The sequence below is a fragment of the Molothrus aeneus genome, chromosome 6 (assembly GCF_037042795.1).
Source record: "Molothrus aeneus isolate 106 chromosome 6, BPBGC_Maene_1.0, whole genome shotgun sequence".
NCBI classification, from domain to species: Eukaryota; Metazoa; Chordata; class Aves; order Passeriformes; family Icteridae; genus Molothrus; species Molothrus aeneus.
Window position 1 is genome coordinate 27643046 of NC_089651.1, and position 23372 is coordinate 27666417.

The 23372-nt window shown below is 44.1% G+C and overlaps 1 protein-coding gene across 4 annotated transcripts in view; it reads right to left on the reverse strand.

Annotated features, from left to right (window-relative positions):
* Nucleotides 1–1828: 1828 nt before the first annotated feature.
* RGS6 (regulator of G protein signaling 6) overlaps nucleotides 1829–23372 on the reverse strand; it is a 246869-nt gene continuing 225325 nt past the window's right edge. For 3 of the 4 annotated variants that reach the window (XM_066551381.1, XM_066551382.1, XM_066551384.1), the window contains 2 exons: nucleotides 21069–21122; nucleotides 1829–6227 (listed from right to left, as the gene is read on the reverse strand). In XM_066551381.1, coding sequence (XP_066407478.1) covers nucleotides 6177–6227; nucleotides 21069–21122 — 105 coding nt within the window. In that variant the 3' untranslated portion in view covers nucleotides 1829–6176. The remainder of the gene's footprint in view (nucleotides 6228–21068; nucleotides 21123–23372) is intronic. The other variant, XM_066551383.1, reaches the window with a different exon arrangement.

The following is a 23372-nucleotide window of genomic DNA, read 5'->3' on the forward strand; positions in this document are numbered from 1 at the left end:
TCCAGTCCCACTACAGGGGCAGCAGACCCTTAAGAATTTTTCCCTTGTAGAGGAAAATCCCACAGTGTCTCCTTTGGCCCCAGATGATCCCCGAAGAGCAAATTCCAGAATCCCAGATGCTTTTTGGAGAAGTGATGCATTGTGTAAAGCATCATTTGATTTTTTTTTTTTTAATCTGGTGTGCCTTAATCCACGTGGCATGAGCCTCATGTAGAACCATGGCAAGAACCAGACGTCCACAGTTCTGGGCTGTGAACCTGTGCATCATGCAGGAATAACCTGCACATGGATGGACATGAGAAATATTGTTGAGGATCCAAAAGGAAACAACCACTCTAGAAATCCCAGTCCACACTACTCCACTTCCTAGTCCACCTATAAAAGGTGTTGCTCAGGGCTAGCGGTCACCTACTATTTATGTAAGGATGGCATGGTTCAAGTCCGCAAAGATGAGAGAGAGAAGCTCCATTTAGTATCTCTGCTGACAGATAGCAATGTCCATTGCCCACAGGAGAGCTGTCCTCTGCCAGATGAGATGTTTCAGCATATCTTCTGGGTCCCCAGACAGGAAGGCACTGGTGCATCCCACTGACATCCACCCTCTGTGTGGGGTGAATCCACAAATTCCTATTGCAAATACGGAGGGCAACTACACTGACACTTGTGGCAATAGCCATAAATTCACATTAAAAGCCTTCAAGTAATAGCATTGCTGTGTAAAGACAGCCTTTGAAAAGCTTGTTTCCAAAGCTTAGCAGCAGGATTAGGAGGTTGCTGGCTCTTAGCTGCAAGCTTTGCAGACACTAGGGGCTGGCAAAGCAAAATCTGTATCACATGAAAAAGTTGATCAGGTCTGACTCTCCCCTGCTGTGAGATTACTTTTCTCACTACAAAGCATTTCTCCTCAGCAGTAAGTTCAAAGTATGTGTGGGCATGAAGATAGTGTATTGTTCACCAGCTCACTGTTCTGCTGAGCAGCCACGTTGCTTGTTCCCCGTCTCAGGTTATAAACAGTGTTGAGAAGCTCAAAATTGCTCACAGTTTAAACAACGTAATCATGATAACCTAGCCTATCTTACCCTACTGTGAGCTCTACTTTAATAATCCTGCTTAATCATTAAACCACAATAAAAGCAAGCTAAGGAGTTTAAGGCAAGAGCCAAGCCAAGGTGTATCAGAGGACCGCTCCAAACTTGAACTGAGCAGTCCCCTCGAGACAGAAGCAGCCACACAAAGGGATAACAAAGTTGTTGTGCAAAGGGTCAGAAAGATGTAGCAGAAAATTTGTATCCGTTGAGACTTGTGAAGCTGTGAGCTGCTCTTGCTAGTTAATACTCTGCAGTTTTGCCCTATTTACATCCTTTTCCCAGGAGACCATCTTGTTATCTGGCACACACACTCCACTCAAGTCTTCTTGTTGATGTAGATGCTCTGACTAAACCCTTATTCCTGGTGATTATTGAGTATAACAGTGGTCGCCGATTATTTTTCAGAATGCTTTACCCCTCTACTGAAGAGTAAAAAGACAGCAAATTCCTTGGACAGACCTATTCCTTGCCACAATACTGCATATTGTGTTATGGCAAATGGATTTTTTTCCAAGACAATTCCATAGAGAGGGTAAGGTTAGATTAAAAAAAAAAAAAAAAAAAAGGAAAAACAGGAAAGGAGACAGAGACACAGAGACACTGCTTCTGTCACTCTGCTGCGGACACTGAGAACAGGGTTAGGCCAAGTCCTGCCCATGGATGCACCCAAAGCTTGCACTGGTTCCAGGAGGATTATTTTTGTGTGCATGAGTGCATGACAGACAGAACAGATTTGGTCCTTGTTGCTTTGACTTTTCCAGGATGCTCCATTTATTTGTGCATTTTAGGAAACAGACTGGTACAGTCAAATGTTCTGTACCTGGGTTCCCCTTCTCCCACCCAAACCAGAAATAATTTTAGGCTAAAAGCATCACCCATGCCAGAAGATGAGAGAGCCAAATCCTTTCAAAGGCAAAGGACTTACCAAAACCACCAGGGTTTCACCTGAGTAGGACTAAACAAAGAACTTCACCACAGTCTGTGACAATTTGGCTGAAGAGACAATGAGTCAATTTTGTATTTTCAGACCAAAATAATTGTCTAGGTGAGGGAACACTCTTGCCTCAGCTTCCTTGAAAGCAGGAATGAGAGGATTGGTATTGCTGAGATCATTCCAGAATCTGGGTTACGGTGCAGAAAACTGATTCACATTCTGCATTTGGAAATAGGGTATGTTTTGTCATCATTGTCTCACTACCACCTCTTGTAGGATTTGACTGCAGCATGGAAGCATCCTGATATAACTTTACAGTGCATCATGTTGTTGTTACTGTAGTAACTTATTACTAGGACATCTTGTGTTATCTTTATTGCTGCAGTACCTGGTACAAATGTACCACTGTTTGTCCACACTGTTATTACTGCCTTATTCCCCGTACTAATTTACTGCAGCATCCTGTTTTGTCTTATTGCTGCATTATCAAAATGCTACTTTACTGCAGTGGCCTGTGTTACCTTATTGCTACATTTATTCTGGTATTATTATGTCACTTTACTGCCACTTTTTATGGCTGCCCTGCTACCATTTTATTACAGTACTCTATGGGATCTTAGTGCTGAGTTATACTGAGAGTACATTAATCCATTTGCTTCAGCCTAACGCCGTCTGCACTGGCTTGTCGAACCTTTCCTAGTGCTTGTCCTGCTGCTGTTTTGCCACAATAGCCATGCGTGCTCTGGATACTGTATTATCCAAATAACAGTGCACAGCCATATTTCACAGCCATAGTCCTGTAAGTATGGGTAGTTTTGTAGCTAGCTTGCACAGCTTGGACATTGTAGAAGCTTTCCAGACTGTCTTTCCTTTAATTGATGCCATTTAGAACATAAACAGAGGTGGAAAGCTGATTTCTTAACTCATCTTCAGCATGATGAGGTAGTTGGAAGACACTGGACACTTAGAAAACAGCAGATTACTGCTTGCAATGCTCAATGGGATACCATTAGGTGTACAAAAGTAGCATCACTTGGAATAAGCAAGGTCATTAAAAAGCAATAATTCAAAGATGTGGTTCATGTGGAAGGAGTTACATGTTAATATCACCATATGTGAAGTAAAAGACATGTGAAGAACAGTTAATATGTATTCCCAGGAGGAGGCCTTGTCTACTTTCATATTTGTTTTGGAGAAATTTAGTCAGGAAACAAGGAGCAGAGCTTTCTTCCCTCCAGAGGATATGCAGCTCTGTCTGCTCAGCTAGCCATTGCTGAGCAGATTAGTTTGCACGAGTGTGCATTTAAATGGCAAGCTGTTTAGCATCCAGGCCCCCTGATGCACGCCCATATGCATACTCTCCATGTCTGTAAGAATTCCCTCTATGTGCTCAACTGTTCAAACACAGAATATTCCCCACAGGCAAAATACTGCGGCAGCCAACATGACCGTCCTGCAGGAATAAAGCTGAAAGACAAAGCAGAGTGTGTGGCTCACAGGGCAGCAGCTAATCCTCAGGTTAAAGTCTGGAATTTCTGCTGCCTGCACAGACCATAACCCAAATTCCACCTGTCCCATTGCCCACCAGCACTCTCCAGTCCTGCCCACATGTGTCCCCATGTTGCAGGTCCTGAGGAGTACCTCTGTGGAGCTACCCCATCCTTGCCCCAGGAGATGACCTCTCCAGTGACAGGAACTCACTGCAAAGCAGAGACCCACATGTACCACTTTACTATCCCTGCTCCTTGCTACACACCAGTTTCATGTTTTATGTGTATATGTTGCTCAGGAATGCTCTGCAGACCAGCTGGAGGGTTCATGAGACAGACCTCCCTGGGAAATGCCTTGTGGCTGGGCAGCACTGGCAGCAGAGTAGCTTGGAGTGCGAGCAGCTGTTGGTTTACAGAGCTCCAGTGATGCATGGCACTGGAGGGTTTGACAGAGATAAAAACACCATCTACAAGGCTCTGAGAAGAGACGACCTCTGCATTTTCCTAGGGATGACCAAGGGGGCATATATGCATATGCATGAATGGATATGTGAACCTAACCTGCTATTTCCCAAGGGGACTCTTTGGTTGGGTGGGCAACAGAGGACAAACAGGTCCTGCAAGGACAGCTAAGTGACAATTTTGAGGGTGACAAATGTTCTCTTCAGAGGCAGGAGACCACAAGGGTGTCAGGGACACTCATGGTTCTGCAGTCCTGGAACTTGCTTGTGTGTCATGTATATGTAGGATGAATTTGGTCTGAAGGTCAGACAGCAGACTGTTTAGGGTATAGGCATGTGTAAAGAACAAAGATCATACTCAGTCATCTACTGTACATTCATGCAGGTGAATGGACCTTAGGTATAATTGATATTAGGACTTTTCTGCAGGAAAGAAAAGATATATCAGAATGAGAACTGTCATGGGCAAAGAGGAAGGTTCTTTTTCTGACAGAAACTATGCTGGCATGTTTTTGTGCATACATAGGCCTTAGATATTAGAATAATACTTGCCTCAGAAGTGAATGTTGTCAATAGCCAGCTGTCTACTTAGCTAGATGGTTTTGCTTAGGTAAGAATGCAGACTTGTAGCCATATAGCAGTTTCTACCACCTGTACAAAAAGCCAATTTGCCTTGGCATGAGTGAAGAAGACCAAGAAATGTCTAGTTTCATGTATGCTTCAGATCTGAACTGCTTACAAAATATAGGAGATTTTGTGAGTCAGCTGAGTCTTGAAATTCTTTTTATATATAGATAGTATACTGTATGTGAATGCAGGCCATTTTCCTATCTGCTGCTAGTATAAATGGATTTCATAATAAAGTCACTTCAGTCCTGTCCTCATCCTAACCGCCACACTTCCAACAGCTTGAAACAAGCCACTGAGCCGTGTTTTGCTGTTGCATTCATGAGCTGCAGGTCAAAGGAGTTTTAGTGGAAGCTCATTTCCTCCAATGGTACAATTTCACAATCAGAATGCTGCTTCTCAGCAGGGTCAGTTATCTGATCATGATATCACAGCTGGGAATGCTGCTGTTTAGGGAGTGTCACTTGGCACCTTGCCCATTCACACCATCAATTCCCTCCTCACTGCCCACATCAGAGTTGCCTTTCCCTGGACACAAGTGAATGGATTTTGGCCCTCTCCGATTGAAGAGCTGGAGTCCTGTTTGGTTTGCTTGGAGAAAAGTTTGAACATCCATCATTGATTAGGTATGCAAAATCTTAAATAAATAGAAAATTAAATAAAATATAAACCAACTCACTTTAAATACTGTGTGAGAGTGTGTGTGTGTGTGTGGGTGGGTGTGTGTGTGTGGGTGTGTGGGTGCTTGTGTGTGCATTGCACATCTCAAACATGACTTTTTGAGCATCAGGCAGAGTCTGATCACATTTACACTACGCGCACATGCAGAACGATTCCGCCGATGTCAGAGAATTTGCACCAGGATCAGTCTGACTCAAGGGGGAAGATCCTCAGGTGATGAAAACCACTCCTGCTTTCCTCACTTCAGCTGAGGATCTGGTATCATCTCTGGACATGCTACATGCTTTTGGAAGGACAACGACTGATGAATTTAATGCCTTTCTTTTTTTTTTCCTCCCATTGTTTTAAAGGAGGAGAAACATAGGAAAGAAAAACCAAGTTAAAGTCAGTGAATCTGCAGGTGAACTGCATTTGGGATTTTGTGAGAAGGAGAAGCAGCTTCCAGCTAAAATATCCAGATATTTTATTGGATCCAGACGGCCACATGAAAGGGAGTAAGTGAGATTGCGATGCCATCTTATTACAGTCATGTTTGTGCCAGGGAGGAAAGAGATGTGGAAAAACACTGATCTCTCTCAGCTCTTCTTTCTCCAAGCTGTGGTTGGGTCTGTTTCCTTAAATAACGAGACAGCAAGCCCTCGCCTTGTTGACCTCCTGTGTATGGTGAAGTGTTCTCCAAACCTCAGCTGGAGACAAAGTACCTGCACAGAGCTCAGGGTCCTTAAGGAGCTGTGCAGACAGGGAAGTGTTGGTGTAAACTGTGAAGAGAGGTGCTCCACTGGTGTGTGGCTCTCTGCTTCCAGTTGCTCAGGCTGTCTCCCCAGCAGGGACTTGCTCTCCCTGTCCCCGGCAGTGGTCTCAGCTGTCTCTCCCGCGGGGTGGTCGGCCGGAGCTGTCAGGAGGACTGCATCAGGCCCGTGAGGCGCTTGCTTGCCAGAGACTTTCCCTGGAGGGAGGGACAAACAGACAGAAGAGATCCAGAGGTGTAAGTGATGTCTTGGAATGGTTCCTCTGGGAGTGAGGGGCAAGGGCCTTCCCCCAGAGTGGGGCACAAGGCTCTTGTGACAAAGGAGGCAGGTGGGGTGAGCCTGCCTCTAGAATTTCATACGCCTGCAGTTCTGCTCCAGGAAAGTGGTTTGGAAAGGAGGAGTTGTGCCTAATGTGGCAAAACTCCTGATGTCCAGTGGCTATCACTCAAGGATGTGCCCCTGGGTCTCGTGAAGATACTTCCTTTCTCCAGTTTCATGGGAACTGGTAAAAGCAAAGCCCTGTCCTACACTCACTGCTACTCGTGCTGTCCTGCTGGTGCAGAGCTCTACCCAGCACAGGGGTAGAGCTCTTAGGGAGGGATGCACAGCCAAGGCTGCTGTGAAAACTGGGATGTCCCTCCCACAGTCTGTGATTCCATATCAGCTGCACAGCATTCACCACAAGCAGGTCTAGGAAAAAAGTAATTTCAGAAACAGTTTAGCCTGTTCCTGTGCTGCTGTCACTCACCTTGGCACACTCCTTGGTCACTTGCCTCATGGGTTGGTGTCTGTTCTCTCCTGCTTGGCCTCCCTGCTGTCCCTGTGCTCTCTTCCAAGCCACCAATGCAAGAGTGTGGCTGTGGCAGCCCTGCACAGGCCCTACTGTCATCCACATGAGCTTTCCCACTGGCAGGACCAAGGACTAGAAAGAAGGAAGATCACCTGCACATCTGAACTCCTGCCCTAACTTACACCATGCAGCACCTGCTTACAGACCTGCAGCCAGTGTTCTCCATTTGCAGACAGGGTATATCCACATAGGGAACACTGATGGCTTTGCAATTGCTGATATAACAGTGAAAAACTATATCTCAGGTATATTGCACCAGTTGCTGTATTTCTTTGGTGAACTTTCCTCTTCAAAAATTATGGTTTTCTTAAAGGAAAAAAGAAGTCTGGCTTGAAATAAACATTCAGGGAATACCAGAGAGCTGTAGAATACCTAGCAGCTCTTAAACAACCTCCTCTTCATTACTATATTTAGCCAAGATTTCCTTTGCAATAGGAAGTCTTACTGATTGCTGTTTCAAAGAAAGAGCCACAAAAAGAGCAAGAGAAATGGATTATTCAGTGAAAATAAGTAAGCATAAAATGTAGAAAAAATTCTGAAATGTAAAAATTAGCAGGCTATTGGAAATAAATATTTTTAAACAAGTTAACACTCTAGGAAAAGACAAACACTTCCCACCTCCCTTTGATTTTTAATCTCTTTCCATGTAGGGCTGTTCAAGGAAGATGTAGCTGTTCCCTATAGAAGTGGCATTTCATTACTGGGATGTGTGACTTTCACCAAATAATTTGTTCAGCTGCATGAGCACACACGGCCTAATCTGTGTTCTGTATACCAGCAGCTGGCTGAGGGAACCACTGTCATTGTGCTGACTGTCCTGTCTGGCAGGAGAGGCCCACAGCCATTGCTCTGTGCCTCACATACAGAGCTCAGCATGGAAATGGCCAGCTGCATCCCAGAGCTCTGCAGACACACCATTCAAGATATGCAGGGGTTTTTTTTTGGTTTTGTTTTTTGCAGTATAAATCGATTTTTTGATTATCACTATTTTTAAATGCACTCTTGTACAGCTAGGCCCAGTGCTACCCCAGGGGGTGGCCAAGTCTTCTGCAGAGCAACATGGCTTGGGGGTGCTAAGACCAGGGCTGTCATTTTGTGGCTCTTGAGGAATACCAGAGAGAGAGTGCTAAGGAATTATCAGTCCCTGAATCCTGTTTATAGGAAGAAGGTAAAGATATGGATGTTAATTCCTGGAAGAATAACATGGCTGAGTTTAGGGAAAAAAAAGTTAGTTTCCACTAATATTTGGGTACTTCTTCAGGAAAAAAACCAAACAAATAATCCTTGGTTTATATAATGCCTATTCAGTCAGACTCTAACTAATCTGCGACAGGCAGCTCCTCTTGTTATCTTCTCACAGGCAGGTGGCTTGGGGCTATGCCAGCTCCCTGTGTCAGGTTCCAGCAGGGCTGAGGAGCAAACACTGTTCCTCATCCCCCATTTCAACATTGCTGTGCTCAAAGCAGGAAGGAGAAACGCCGGTGGTGGGCCAGGCTGAGGAGAGGGGATGGCTGCCCTGGAGAAGGTGATGGGCTGGAAACGGAGCCAATGGCCATGATTTGCGCAGAGCGAAACTTTGCTCTTGGGTTTCCCAGTGGAAACTGCGTCTCATTGCGGGGAAAAGCAGTGGCCTCCATCTGCAGCTCCCCCGTCTCATGGGAAAGGCGTTACCCTGGGAACTGCAGCAAACTTCCCGCCTGCAGGCTGGGATGAGTCCCCCGTGCAAAAGCCCGTCTGTCTGGGAGGATAACTGTGCCAGGGAACGGCCTCATGGGCAGGGACATGCAAACAGATGGGTGCAAGAAGCTCTGTTTTAAGACAGCAAGAAGCAGGCAGCAATGTTGTCTGCTCGGCTGTTGCGTTCGCCTCTGTGTTAGGACAGATGGCAAAAGAATCCCTGAAATTGCATAAAGGGATTAATGCTGTGACATTTTTGACTACAAGCAAAAGTGCTGTAATGTTCAGCCCCCAACTAGAGGCATACTGATGTAAGGGATTTTGTTTCAACCCAATGCAGGGCTAAGTGTCAGCCTCACAGCATGAGTCTGAGTGATACAGATATCTGCAGGCTGGGCTTGGGTGGGATGCAGGTGTTTGGGTTAGGATTCTCCCATCTTAGACCCCCTCATTAAAATAAAAGAGGATCAGGAAAAAATTGCAATTCATTAGGAAAACTGGTATCTCTTTCCTGTTACTAAAATGAACAAGAAGGGAGTAAAACAGTGTATAACAGGTGGAAAAGCTGGATGGGATCTGCAATCTACCTGCTGATATAAATCAACATGACTCAGTTGTTTTTACAGAAGTGCTGCTGATTTCCACCACTTGAGAGGCTGGCCCATGGTATCTCTGTGTCAGGTTTAGCCCTGCAGGGCTTCTAAGGCACAAAGCCCTTCAAGAGACACAAAAGTTTGCATCAGCTGACTGAGAAAAATGTAAGTGCAGCACACACAATGGGTTCTTTGGAATAGGGCAGCATCTCACCCCGCAGGCAGCCAGCACTCTCCCCAGGACCCCCAGCCAGTCCATCCAAACCTGCCTGCCCCTCCTTGCCAAGAGGGTGTCCATGGCCAAAGAGTCCAGGATGGTGACAGCATACTTTAGTGTCATTGCTTAGTGTCCAGAAAAAAGGCGTCTGTGTGACTGAGAGGGTGATCTGTGTACACCTTGAGACAGCAGAGGTGGGATGCACCCCTGTATTCTTTGTGATCCCACAACCCTTCCCTGAGGCTGCATATTGTGAGGGCCTGAGGCAGTCAGGTGAAAGGCTGCTCTGAGAAAGCTGGAGGTGGCTGAAATAGTTCTTAACCAGGTACAACACATGCCAAAAAAGTTCAGGTCTGGGAGAGCATGTTGGGTCTCACCTACCACATGGAATGGGTGGAATTCCCTTGGGGATATATCTGATAGAGCAAGGATGTTTCTGATTATTATGATGTGAAAGTTTGGCACAAGCAACACCTAATTTCTTTAAAAAGGTTCAACCAAAATAAATTATGTTTTCCTTCCATGCATCTTTGTTTAGCATGAAACCAGCGGCTGTCTCTGCCTCTCCTTTCCCCACTGTAAGAGAATGTCAACAACAACTGCTGTATTTCCAGGAGAAATTTCATCTAAGCCAGGCTGGCAGGGGATTTGGAAAGTGTATCATCTCAAGCTCAGCACACTTCAGTGCTTCTTTTACTGTGCCACATGTATATGCTGAATAACTTAAGGCAAGATTAGAGTGGATGTAAGGAGTGAACTTTTTACATGGGGTCTAAAGTCTATAAAGAAATCTCAAGTCCTCCAGTCCCAAAATATTTGTCACTACTAATTAGGGTTACAACAATTAAAAGCCCAGACTGTTGACTGAAACAGCACAGCACAAGCAGTAGGGCATATGTTGTACAGCATATGCTGTGTGTTGTCTTGGATGCAGGAAGGCTTCCTTCTCTCTCATGTCCTGCAAGAAATTGAGCTGTTCCACAGCTTACAGGCAAGGATGACATGAGCTTCACTGCGTGTCATGTCATCCTTGGTAATGTCCAGTTCTCTCTGCACTGCTGAATGAATCTGGTTTGGATTTTTGTTTTTTGGTTTTTTTTTGCCCTTGAACACCCCCATGATAGGAGCCATTTCTTAAAGACAGTGTAAAATGTGGATCTGGAGTATCCTAAAGAAAAAAAATCAGAGAATTCTTAATAAACCTAATGAAAATGTCCCCTAGAATATGACTTCCAAGTATGTGGCCATCCTAACTCCTTGGCTGCATGTCCAGCAGAGGATTGGATCTCAGCACTTGTGGACCATCAGAGCTCACTGAGGCCCACTGAAATAAAGATTAACCTGCAGGTCACAGGAGATGGTTACCATCTTCAGTGGCTGAGCCTTTGCTGAGCAGCTGCTAAGTTAAAGTGTAAAGTGCAATCAGCAATTATTTTAATGAAGCAAAATTCAGCAATTTAACATAGCCAAGAAGCCAAGTAAGAAGGAAAAAAAGGGTGTCTGGAATTTGATGCAAAAAAGGGACAGCACTCCTTTCAAACCTACTGTATGAGGCAGCAGAGTTTCCATCTTGCTCCTTGCTTTTATTGGCCAAAACTAGCACTTTGCACAGTTGGGAGAATATTTAAAAAATATTTTTAAATTGAAAGTTTAGTTCTGTCCAGTGCCCATGGCTTCACACAATGTTGGTATGCTCTGCCCAGCACAGTGCAACTCAGCATGCAGACATTCCCCACCCCAGCATGCACAAGCCTGAGCTCCCATGCATGTTGTCAACAACTTACCTGAACACTAGGCAGGATTTACCCCATAATGAGCTTTGTGGCTGCAGCAGGGGGAGAGAGGAGAGATGGCAGCACAGGCTCCCCTCTGCCATGTCAGTACAGACCAAGCTGACTGCTCACCTCCACAATTTTCACCTACCAGCTTGGGGCTTTGTTTGTTACAGCTGCCCCCACTTCTTGCTTTCTACCCCTCATTTGTGTTCAGGGCTCTCCTTTTCCCAGCCTGCTGACCAATCTGCTCCAGCCAGAAGCATCACCTTCCTGGAAGAGAAGTCATCTCATGGGGAGCACTGTTGCCCCATCCCCCTTTGCAGAGAACTGGGGCTGGTCTGCATCTCCAGTGGAGGTGAGATAATTCTCCTTCCATTGGTTTGAATCTTTTTCACATCATCACAGGCAATGCTCAGTTTTCCTATCTGTTAGCTAACGTACTGCAAGAAATTTGGCAGTGGGCAAAAAACATCCTGCAACAAAATTCTACTTCTGAAGAGATTGTGATGGCCTTAGCACTGCCAGCACTGTTTGGTTTTCAATGTTATATTACAATACAGAGCTTGGGGAAGTTTTATTTTTGTGCCATTTAAAAAATAATCCTTTTATTAGATTTTTTCATTAAGATATACATTGTCAACATAAGATAAGCATAACATAAATTAATGAAGTTAAATAAGAAACTGAATTAAAAACATAAACAATATTGGAAAATAACTTAGTTCAACACAAAATAAACACAGACATACAAACTATGAACATAAGTAACATAAATTAACACACAAAATGTGGTGGACAATACCACCAATTACACACTGACACAAACTGAAAACAGGAGCTGCAAAGTGGCTGTAGAGGGTAAGGTGGGGCCAGATGCTCCCAGCATGTGGAATGCTCACCTGTTCCTGCCACTACAGTCTCATGAGTTACTCCCAAATTCCTGCAGAGTGGGCTCCACTCCTCTTTTAAGGCTTGACTGACAAGTTACCTGAGCTTCTTGCCATTCCTGCCCATCACAGTGAAACTTGACCACCATGGGTTACATTCCCACATATGATATTGCTTTTTTGCTCTTCTAGCTCATATCTCTTATGGGAACAGTTCAGAGCTTCAGTCCAATTAAAACCAGTATCATCTATTCCCATTTTAAGTTGTGAGGATTTCTTATGCTTCCTAAATGAGGCATTGCGCTTTGCTTGGAGAAAAACCAGTACACCACTGCATATGGCACAAACCAGGATCTCTGTATTCACCCACTCCTAGCACAGCTTCATAATAGCTGCAGCCCTCCTCTACCATCCCACCAGCACCACATGATCCTCTTTTTTTGTGGTACAGTCTGGGCTCCTTATAGCTGACAGTGAACCAGTTTTGGCATTGGTTGAAGCTGCCTGTGGACTGCAGATTAAGCATGTTTTCCTCCCTTTGACACAAACCCAGGAAGACAGAGAAGCAGATGGATCATTGCAGCCAGTATACAGTAGTGTAGAAGACTGGTTTTTCAAGCCACCTCAGAAATGCCCTAACTGAATGTTGCTGGTCTGCCTCTAGGGCAGGGTGTGATTCTGTGCAAAGGACTCAGCTTGTTTGACAGTTTTCAGCATGACTGGGAACCAGATATGTAAATGTCTTGTACAGAGGAAAATGCATGCACCACTGAAATATCAAATCTCTCTGGAGTATCAAAATAAACTTGGCTAAAATCACAGCAGGGGCTAAGCACACCCTCCCTCCCAAACACCTTGCTAAGGTCATGGTTTAGTATCTGCAGCTAGACCTGTCTGTAGCGAGAAGGTATCAGCTTTTGTCTTCCAGGATTCGTGTGTGGCTCAAATAAAATACAGCAAATTAATTAGTGGGTGTGTTTGAACTCTGTATAGTGCCTTTCATCTAGAAAGGTCCCCAAGCAATTTCACAAATGGTATGCACAAAGATCACTCACCCACTTTGCCCTTGCAGGGGCAAAAGGAAGCTGCCATCCTGTGCCAGCAGCACGACACAGCAGTGCTTTTAAGAAGTGAAGGATTAGAAGCTAGAATACTTACTAGAAACAATGAATACTTACCCCTTAAAGGAAGCCCTGTATCTAGAGCAGACTGTGCAGCATACAGGTGACACATGCACCTTACCCCTGACCAAACCAGGTAAGGTACCATGACGATACCCAGGGCAGGCGTGGTACATCCCTGCCTGCAGCGGCGAGTCAGTGCATGCGCCGTGCAGGACATGCATGCAGCCCTCTGCAGCCCCAGCTGTGCACACTGGCTGGCTGTCACACCATGGGAACAATCACAGGGCAGGCTGCAAACACAGGCTGCAGCCCCTTTGCGCTTTGGGTACATTCTGATGCTTCCCACCACCTCAGTAATGCAAGTTCTTTTTCTCACCACAAGCCAGTGTAATGATTGGAGTAGTCAGTGAGCACATTTTCTTTTAAAGTAAAATGCCTTCCAAAGATAAAATAACCCTTTTCCCAGATATCTTTTCTTGATGACAAATCTAAAAAACTTTGGAATACACTCCTGTATCCCTTCCCTTCTTGCTATCTATTCTGATAGCCACTTCACCAGCATCTCAGTGTATCATCTTTTTATACTTTCCACTTTTTCAACCACTATTCTCTACCAATAATGGCTTAAACTCGTCTTTATTGGAGGTTGTGAATACTTTCCATATTCTCAAATGCTGTGATCTATTTATGCAAGCTGGTAGAGCTGGGAAAGTGAAAAAGTGGGAAAAGTGGTAAATATATGACAGCTTTATGAGATTATCAAGGAACTAGTTAAAAAGATGACATTGGGCAGCAATTCTTTCTCCAGCCTTACACCTTCTTCACTACTTTCATGGTTACTATTTATAATACATCACAGTGACACAGCTGTGCAAAACATCACACAGTTCACCTGAGAAAGATAAGATTCTATCAACACATTTCACATGTGTGACACCACACTCATGAATTAAGAATAGGACTGAGTCTGACTGGGACTCTGATCCAACAGTACACAAACCAAGAAGACATAAAAAAGAGCATGAGTAGCAGTGGCCAAGGGATTAAGCTCAGGGTCAGGAAGATGGGGGAGCAGCAGCAAAAAAACCAGAAGTCACAACATGGAGCTGGGAGACAGCTGAGAACATCAAGGAAGGGACAGCCAGGCAATAAGGGTAGAAACTAAAACTTTCACAGCTATATAATGCAAGGGAACAGATACATATGGAACTGAAATTAAATATTCAAATGTGGATTTCTCTGGGCACTGAACTGGGATGCATTTACATCCTGAAACAAGAATTGTTCAATATAAAATTACCAAAAGATACCAGAAAACTAAAGCAAAGGAAATGCTACCATGCTAATATCAGTTTGCATCACTGCAAGGAGGAGGAGAGCATTTTACGCTCCAGACAAAAAGCACCTTGGGCACTGAGCACGATAAATACATTGAATACAAGATCTCCAGTCATTCTTGTTTCTGGAAAAGTTATCCTTGCATGAGAAACCCAGGTGGAGCACTGGCTCCACAGCCATTAAGGATGTCATGTGGGACTTTGCCTACAATGCTTCCGGGTGAAAATACAAAAGCACTAGACTGGTGCTGCTAACACAAGGATGACAGCAGCTCCTGCTTCCCAGCTTCTCCTTCTGCCTATGCTATGGTTAATGAAGCTGGGCCAGTCTGTTGATGCAGTTATTAACCTGTGCCTGGGAACTGAGACAATCTTCAATCTTCATTGATGTGCTGTACAAAATGTTCCATCCAAAATGTCCAGGATTCTTTGAAAAGGGTAATTTGAAAACCCTTATTCTTACATCCCTAATCTACAGTCTACTTCCCACACAGCTCAAACACAGACCATCTCATCCTTTACCTTATTTTCTTTCAACACTGCATTGAATTTACACAAGAGATTCTTTGCCTCCTTCAGGTAAAGACCTTTTCCAGTCCAGGAACATAATGTGTAACAGCGTCCCACATCTGTCAGTTCAGCCAGAATTTGTAAAAATTCTGCCTAAAGAATAGATCATTGCTCTGGTCACTCTCTTGTCCTTTAAAGCACAAAGACTGAGAACTCTTATCCTCTAAAAAGTGGTTCATGTGGGTGTGCCTTTTTTCTTAAAGAAATATCAGTCGGGAATAAAATCCAGGTCTAGGCACTGAGTCACCACCTGGACACTGAGTCAGAAATTTTAACACCTGTTTTCTTCTAGGGAAAATTCCTTCCCTGGAATATAGCCATTTTAGGAAAGGTTGAATTCAAGTTTGGGTATGATGGCCCAGGCTTATCTAAGTTACCTGCTGAGGCTGGTATCTATAGGTTTAATCCCTGTTATTGCTGAAGTACCCATTGCTGCTTTCAGAGATAGTGCTTAAGATGCAACAAAGGAGCCCCCTCCTATTTCCTCCTTTATTAAATGCAAATGGCTACCAGCGCAAGTTAGGCAGAGACTTGGTGGCTTCCTTTGTGAGACAAAAGCAGCAGTAGTTCCCCTAAATGTACTCATTAAAATATATTTTCCTTCTACACTTGGCCCTGAAGGATCATCTCAGCTTATGAGAACTAAGCTTCTGTCTATCTGATTATTAAATAATTTCTAAAGCAGATGGGAAACTACAGTGGTTTAAACAGCTAGGCTGAGGCTGCAGGGCTAAAAATAGTATAGCAGGCTCCTTTTAATTAGTAAGATGATGAAATATGACAGAAGAGAGAGATGTAGATATATGGATTTGTGTGTATGTGTGTCTTTAAAATTAAGTTATTACCTCAATACTAGATATTATTTATAACATATATGATACATGGTGTCTGATTTTTATGATGCCATTTATCTTCACTTGGGAGAGAAGACAGGCTAACTCTGCTTTCATAATGTCAATCCTCATTGTATTCAAAAGGAAAATTGTAATAAGATAAACCTGCCACCATGTGCAGTGCCATCCTTTTTGAAACGAGATGGATTAGTAAAAGCTCCCAAGCTCTGTCAGCTCTGCAGCTCCAGGATATCGACCATTCCCCAGGGCACCCTGGAGAGCATGAAGTGCCAGTCTAGCTTTATACCTGGGATTCCAAAGCATGGGAACCTGACATAGGCCCAAAGGGGCCAGGTACTGTGATGTTTATCCTACCACTGTGCTGTCTATGTACTTGTGAGGACTCTTCAAGACCTGAAGAGAGGAGAAAAGACATCTGCCACCCCTCTGCTCCAGCAGTGCTGGGCAGCATGTGCCCTGTAGTGTTCTGCTTCTCCACCATGCAGATGTGGCCCTTTGATGCTCACCAGATGACTGAAACCATGTTTGGTCCTGGGACCACAAAGCTGCCATGAAACACATGGACATCACAGCTTCAGACTTCTGTCAGGTAAGTTGAGGAGGCTGAGGGTGCCTGGCTTGTTGGGGGCTGGATCAGACAGATGTTCCCTTGCTCCAAGGGGAATCCAGACAGGCACTGCAAACTATGCCCTTTGGTACAGAAGGATCTGACCACAGTGGGCCCAACCCCCTTTTGGCTACTGCACTAAGGTGTCAGCTGATACTTTGTAAGGACCTGGAAGTAAAAGGTGAACCACCACCACAGTGAAAATTGCCCTGTCAAAATCTTGCTCTTAGTGTCATGCTTAATGTGGACCAGATAGCATGTGGCTTTCAAAAAGATTTGGTGCAAAAACTTGGTGCATTCATTAGTCATGAGATGCCTTCTGTTGGCCAAAAGTATCAAGCCAAGGAAGACAAGACAGTGGGTCTTGAAGGAGTTGAAGACTGGTATAAAAAATATCATGTAAAGCCCTGTTCTTTCTTATTCCCCATTGACCCATGTGAAGGTGGAGAGCCTCTGGTTGCCTAGCAGAACTTCATGGTGTCTTGCTAAAGTATGTCAAATGGTCTGGAGCTAATCCCTGACTCCTGAGTTATGACTGAAATAAGCAGGAGCCCTGTGGGTAAAACAACTTCCACTTGCTCCAAGTCTGTGCACCCAAAACCAAGTGTACAGCTTTCCACCCAGTGCAGGAGACCAGTCTGGGAGCCCTGTAAGATTTTTCACAGGTGGGGCTTAACTCAAGTAAGAGACAAAAAGCCTGCAATACTCTTTGCAGTTTGTCAACACAAAACTTTACTGTTTCTCTTTAGTTTCTCTTTCTGAAGCATTGCATTTTTTCCTGTCTTTGTCAATCAAGAGATGGTGAGACCCAAGATACCAGAAAAGGCAAATTTAGAGAGTCTGATTTTTTTCACTCGGTTGAAGACTCCCTGTCTAAGATGCTGGACTTGTTTGGTCTTCTGGCTACAATCAGCTTTCTCTGATATGGAAAGCAACACTGTAAGTACAGTATTTTCAGCAAGGAAATGATCATGAACCTCTATCTCCATGCTCCTGCTCTGGCTCTATGCCTGCAGTGTTCCCCAAAGTTCCCCAGATTTGAGTACAATGATGTAAAAGGAAGGGCTTTAGAAGAAAGGGGGTCCAAGAGCACTGGCCAATATTCAAGCATCACATTTTCCAAGCTCAAGACCAGGGTATCGCCATGAGCAAGAAATCAAGCAAAGGGGGCAGGAGACCCCTTTGGATGACCAGGGAGCTTCTAATAAATCTCAAACAGATTCTGGGATGTGGAAAAAGGAACTGGCTGCGTGGGAGGGCTGAAGGAACAGTCAGAGTATGTGGGGATGTGACAAAGAAGGCCAAAGCCTATGGAGAATTAAATCTGACAAGGGATATGAAGGACAAAAAGAAGGGTTTCTAAAGTACATTAGCAGCAAAAGGAAAATTTAGGAAAATATGGGGTTGCTGCTGAATCAGATGCATGTCCCGGTGACAGAAGACACAGAGAAGGCCCGGTTACTGAATGTCTCAGTTTTTAGTGCTGAAGTTGGGAATCCCAGACTTTGGAAGTAAGAGAGGAAGGGTGGAGAAAGGGAGACTTCCCCTTGGACTTAGAGGGCTGGGTTAGAGATTGGCTTGATAGACTTATGTCCCATAAACTTCTTTACATTGAGGATAGCAGAGCATTGGAATAGGCTCCCCAAGGAGGCCATGGAGTCTCCCTCTGGAGACCGTGCAAAGCCACCTGGACACATGCCTGTGTAGCTTGCTCTAGGTGACCCTGCCTTAGTAGGAGAACTGGACTAGGTGATCTCCAGAGGTCCCTTCCAACTGTGATTCTGTGATTTCCCAAAATGCTCGGTCACATGCTATAGCCAAATCTGAAAAGTTTCCTAGGGGTCTACTGGCCCCCCCAGTGCAAGGCAGAGAAGCACAGTCTGGAGGTGGCCCAGATCCACAGGCAATTAATAGTTTAGTCAATTTGGGTGACAATTTCACTTCAATTATGGCTCCTTAAGGCAAAACTTTTAGCCCTTACTGCTTTTGAGATTTCTCTTACAGCCATCACTGGAAATGTGATCTCATATTAATCTGCTTGCAAAATAGGCTCAGTGCTCCTCCCTTGAAGAGAGACAAACTGGGGGTCTGTTCCAGCCAAACCTTAAGCATACACTTAACTTTGTCATGCCTGTGCAGGGCCAGCTTGAATATATGATCCTGTAATGAGCAATCACAAAGCACAGTGGAGCTCTGGAAGTACGGACTGCTGAACTGCTCACTCCTACACAGTCAGGGAGCTGCACTGCATATTGGAGAACTAGAGCATACAGAATTAACTTCATCTTAATTCAGTCCCCAGAGTATGCCATAAAGTTCTCACTGGTAATATTGTCCTCTGAGGACATTATGACATGTCAACATAGTGACTATTTTCTCATCTGATGGCAATGACAAACTGCCATAATGCAAAGTATAAAAAATTCAGACTCTTCTTAGTTCTGGTAACTACCACGCCATCAGAATATGAGATTTTATATCTTTATTAAGAGAAATGAAAAAAACCTATTTACAGCATGCTAGCCAGTAAGATAAAAATGAACTAAAGTACCAACCAATCTACGACAATTTTCTTTAAAGCTACTTACATTCTAATCATAGCATCCCAAACTTAGCTTGTCAAGTTACTCTTCAAATCAAATGCAAGAGAAAAATCCATGCTTGGCTGTGCAACTATAAACCCAGCCAGTCTAGTAAAGTGAGAGTTACTCTTCCACGTACTTGGCAAATCTGGGAGCAGAATTTACCACTCAATGTAAATATTTCTGCATAGTTTGTTTAAAAAAAAAAAAATCTTTCCTACTCCTCTCCCTGGCAGACTCTTAGAAAGTAGTAAATATGCAGATGGGCATAGTGATATATTTTGTATCAACATATTTTAAATGTGTGCATATGCATTAGCTATATAAATACATTCCCCAGGAAGTCTGCCAGTGGATGTACTACAAAGCCTTGTATGTTACATTTGGGTTTGCTTGTGCAGTAGCACAGCAGTGTCAGGAAGAACTGCTCTCGGCTTATTTGCTCTACAGCAGCTCACACTTACCCGCACAGCTTCCTGTTTCTCTCAGGATGTACAAAGGTGCTATATTTATATGCCATGAGTGTGTATGTAGTATACATATAAATATACAAATACATATACACACTTGCAAGAGTATGACTCATAGAATGCTTTGGGTGGGAACCACCAAAAGATCATGTAGTTCCAACTCCCTTGTCACGGGCAGGGATACCATTTATTAGACTAGGTTGCTCAGAGCTCCATTAACCCTGTCCTTGAACACCTCCTGGGAGGGACCATCTGCAGGTTCTCTGGGTAGCCTGTTCCAGTGCCTCATCATCCTCACAGTAAAGATTTTTTCCTAACATCCAATCTAAACCTACTCTGTTTTAGTTTGAATTCATTCGCCCTTGTCCTGTCACAATGTGCTCTTGTAAAAAGTCCTTCTCGTCTTTCTTGTAGGTTCCTTTAAAGTACTGAATGACCACAATTTAATAACCCCAAAGTCTTCACTTTTCAGACTGAACAAACCTAATTTTCTCAACCTTTCCTTGCAGAAGAGGTACTCTATTCCTCTAATCAACTTTGTGGTCCTCCTCTGGATTCAGTTGATGTCTTTTCTGCCCTGGGGACTCCAGAGGTGGATCCAGGTGAGGGTCTCACAAGAGCAGAGTAGATGGGCAGAATCCCCTTTCACAACCTGTTGGTCATGCTGTTTTTGATGCAGCTCAAAACACAACCTGTGCTGCCCAGCATCCCTGCTACTCCACTCCACTTGCAGTATCTGCCTCTGGTCCTGTCCCCTCTTCCTGCTTCTCCTGCTCTGTAGAAAAATTGCTGCACAGACAGATTCCTGAATGCAAGTGGGGCAAGCAGGCCTTGCCCAAACTCTGGACAGACCAACTGGAGGTTGGAGACTAATGAAGGACAAAGAGGTAGGACATCTGCCTGCTGCCCTTGAGGTCCTGCTGTCCCCTTGTCTAAAAGATTTAACAGTGTCATGTTTCTTGCTGTGACTGGGCTCCTTTTCCGGTATCGGTATCACAAATGAGGCAAAGGGTATCGCACTTCTCTTACTATTTACATGAGCACTGACAGATGGGGGCAACGGAGGAAGCGGCTGCAGTGCTGTGGGTGGATATGTATGTGGGCTATCATTATCCATGCACTACAGAACCAAACAGATACTGTTGCAATGGAGCTATGAGAACCATGCTCTTCTACTTCATTGTGCAAAGAAAAACCACAACAAATACTGTAGTGGGAATGCAGCAAAAAGGCAACTTTGTATTTAATTCTAGACAAAAAAAATCAATTTGTTTTGCAATGATGATAAGCTAGAATGAGCATTATGCCATTTCTCCCCCCACCCCCAGCCCCTTCTTTAGAGCTACTATTTAGATGAGCTACAGTATTAAGAGAGAAGCTGCAAAGATGCTTGCTGCAAAAATAAAGGATGAAATAAAAAGTCAAGCATCCACATTTCCCCCAGCTGAAAATGAAGTTCTGAGGAAAGGGAGGAGGGAAAAGAAAAGGAACTTACCACGCTGCGAGTGAACTTTTCTAGAGAAGTTCTACGACCTTGCTCATTCTCTGGCTTAACAGGGAACGAAGAAGGGAGATAAAAATACAGAAAAAAACCCTTCAGCTTAAATGCAGTCTTTTAAAACAGCAGCAAAATATAAGGAAGCAGCAAGAAGGAAAAGTTGTTAAAAAATGTAAAAAGCAGAAATCAATGTTTGCAACAGCAAACATAAGAAATCAAAACGCCTTAAAGAATGAGAGACATCACTACTTGTACTCTCAGAGAATGTCACTTTTCCCCTGTGAGTTTTTTGAATGGTCCATATATGTCTGTGCATTGCTGTGTCTTACAGCTGTTGGTATTGATTTCTTGTTCACTGAATTTTCCTTCTGTTACTGTTCAAGTGGGGACGCCTGATTCTGGTTAACATCTGCCAAACAGCTATCAGAGGCTCCCATCTTCTTGTGTAGAGAGATGAAAAAAACACAGTAGCTTTCGCAATATTAAAAAGCAATGTCTGAGTGGACACAGCACTGGAAGAAAACCACCACTGCACTCACTGCCAGTAAACCTATACTATTCTATTTATCCAAAGAGTAGAGGCATATTTCCAGTAAGTCAAAACACAAGACAGCATATGCATGTCTTTGCAAGACAACAGAAAGATACAGACAAGTTCGGGGCACTGATATTTTTGTACCTGGAGTACAGGACTATTCATATGCAAGAAGACATTCAATTGCACTGAGAAAACAAGTGTGTGCATCATGGCTTCATTAACATATCCCTGAGAAGGTTGCTCACTGCAGCGCTTCGTTCATTTGGCACAAGGGAGATCTAATCACCACTAACAAGGAAGAACTAAATAATTTATTGGCATGTTTGCTGGAATATCTAAGAGAGAAAAATAGTTATAGAGAAGAGAAGAAACTCAATGCTACAAAAGAAAGCTCACTGCAGTCAGGAAGCTGTGAGCACTGCAGATTTCCAGGAGAGACACTTATTTTAATGTGGTGAACCAGCAAAATGGGGGTGGTAAGATGGAAGTAAAACTGCCATGAAGGGAATAAGGAGCTACATGTAAAGGAAAACCACAGTAATGATGGTGCATCACAATGCACTGGAAACAAGCACTGCACTGGAGAGGCACCTACCTGACATACCATCTGTCACACATTCAGCTGCAGTAACAATCCCCAGAACAAAGGACCAATGCAAAAATCGATAGAGAAGACATAAAGAAGCCAAAACCATACCAGATAAATTGGATGAGAAGTTGTGTAGCTGAGTCTAGGCAAAGCCTTTTGATTCTTCTGCATGTTTATCACAGCTTTCACTGTTCTCTGATATCTACAAGGTTAGTCTTAAGCATCTCATGGAGAAATTGGACAGATCATCCCTGCTGCACCACCAAATATGAGACCAAAGTATAAGGCCCTTTTAAGACAAACAATATTTTTTATCCAGAAGAAAGAAACAAGCAACCTCCACACTTATAACCAATTGAGGAAGCCACAGAATCAGCTCTGATGTCCCAAAGTGCTATCAAAAGTGAAAGCTAGAGGCACATCATTTTAGCCCAGACAGAGAATGGAGCCAAGGCCTCAAAGCAAGTACCAAGGAATAAAGGAGCCTTCCTGGCTGGCAGGAAGGCAGTGATGTACCCAGTCCAGTGGAGTATTTATCATGCACTAATCCAAGGGTTAATTGCCTCTCTTTGGATGTGAAAGGCAAAAGAAACATCGGCCTCACTCTTTGTCTGAGTATTAGAGTCATACAAGTGCTCAGAGCATCACAGATTCCTTCTTGGAAGTAGCCTCAGTGGTGTCCCTACACCCCAAGACAGCAGAGGTGACAGAGAGGAGCTGCATTCCTGCCACTTCAGCTGGACACGTCCCAGGGAGCAGGACTGAGGAGAGCAGTGCCCAGCTGGGCACTGGGCCTCTATGCAGGTCTCCTGCAGGGGTGGTAAGACCCACCAGCAGCCAAGTTACAAACACAATTTGAGGAGAAAAAATACCTGAACAAAAGACTGAGTGTTCTGCAAGGCTCCTTAGGGGAGCAAGGCACTTGGGGTCTGCAGTATGACTGGAAAGTCAGTGTCTGACCCAGCTGCATTTTAAAGTGGAGCTCTGGTGTGCACTGGGGTCAGAAGAGAGTGAGCTGCTATACAGGCCACGTTGCACTCCTGCACTCCCTGTCAAAATTTAGAATCTGTTTTTCCTCCCAGCAAGGTGATGTATCTTCCCACCCAGCAGAAAGGCAGGATGGTGGTCTTCAAAGACGATGAGCTCCTTGTTGAGGTGCTGAGAGCTTGTCTGG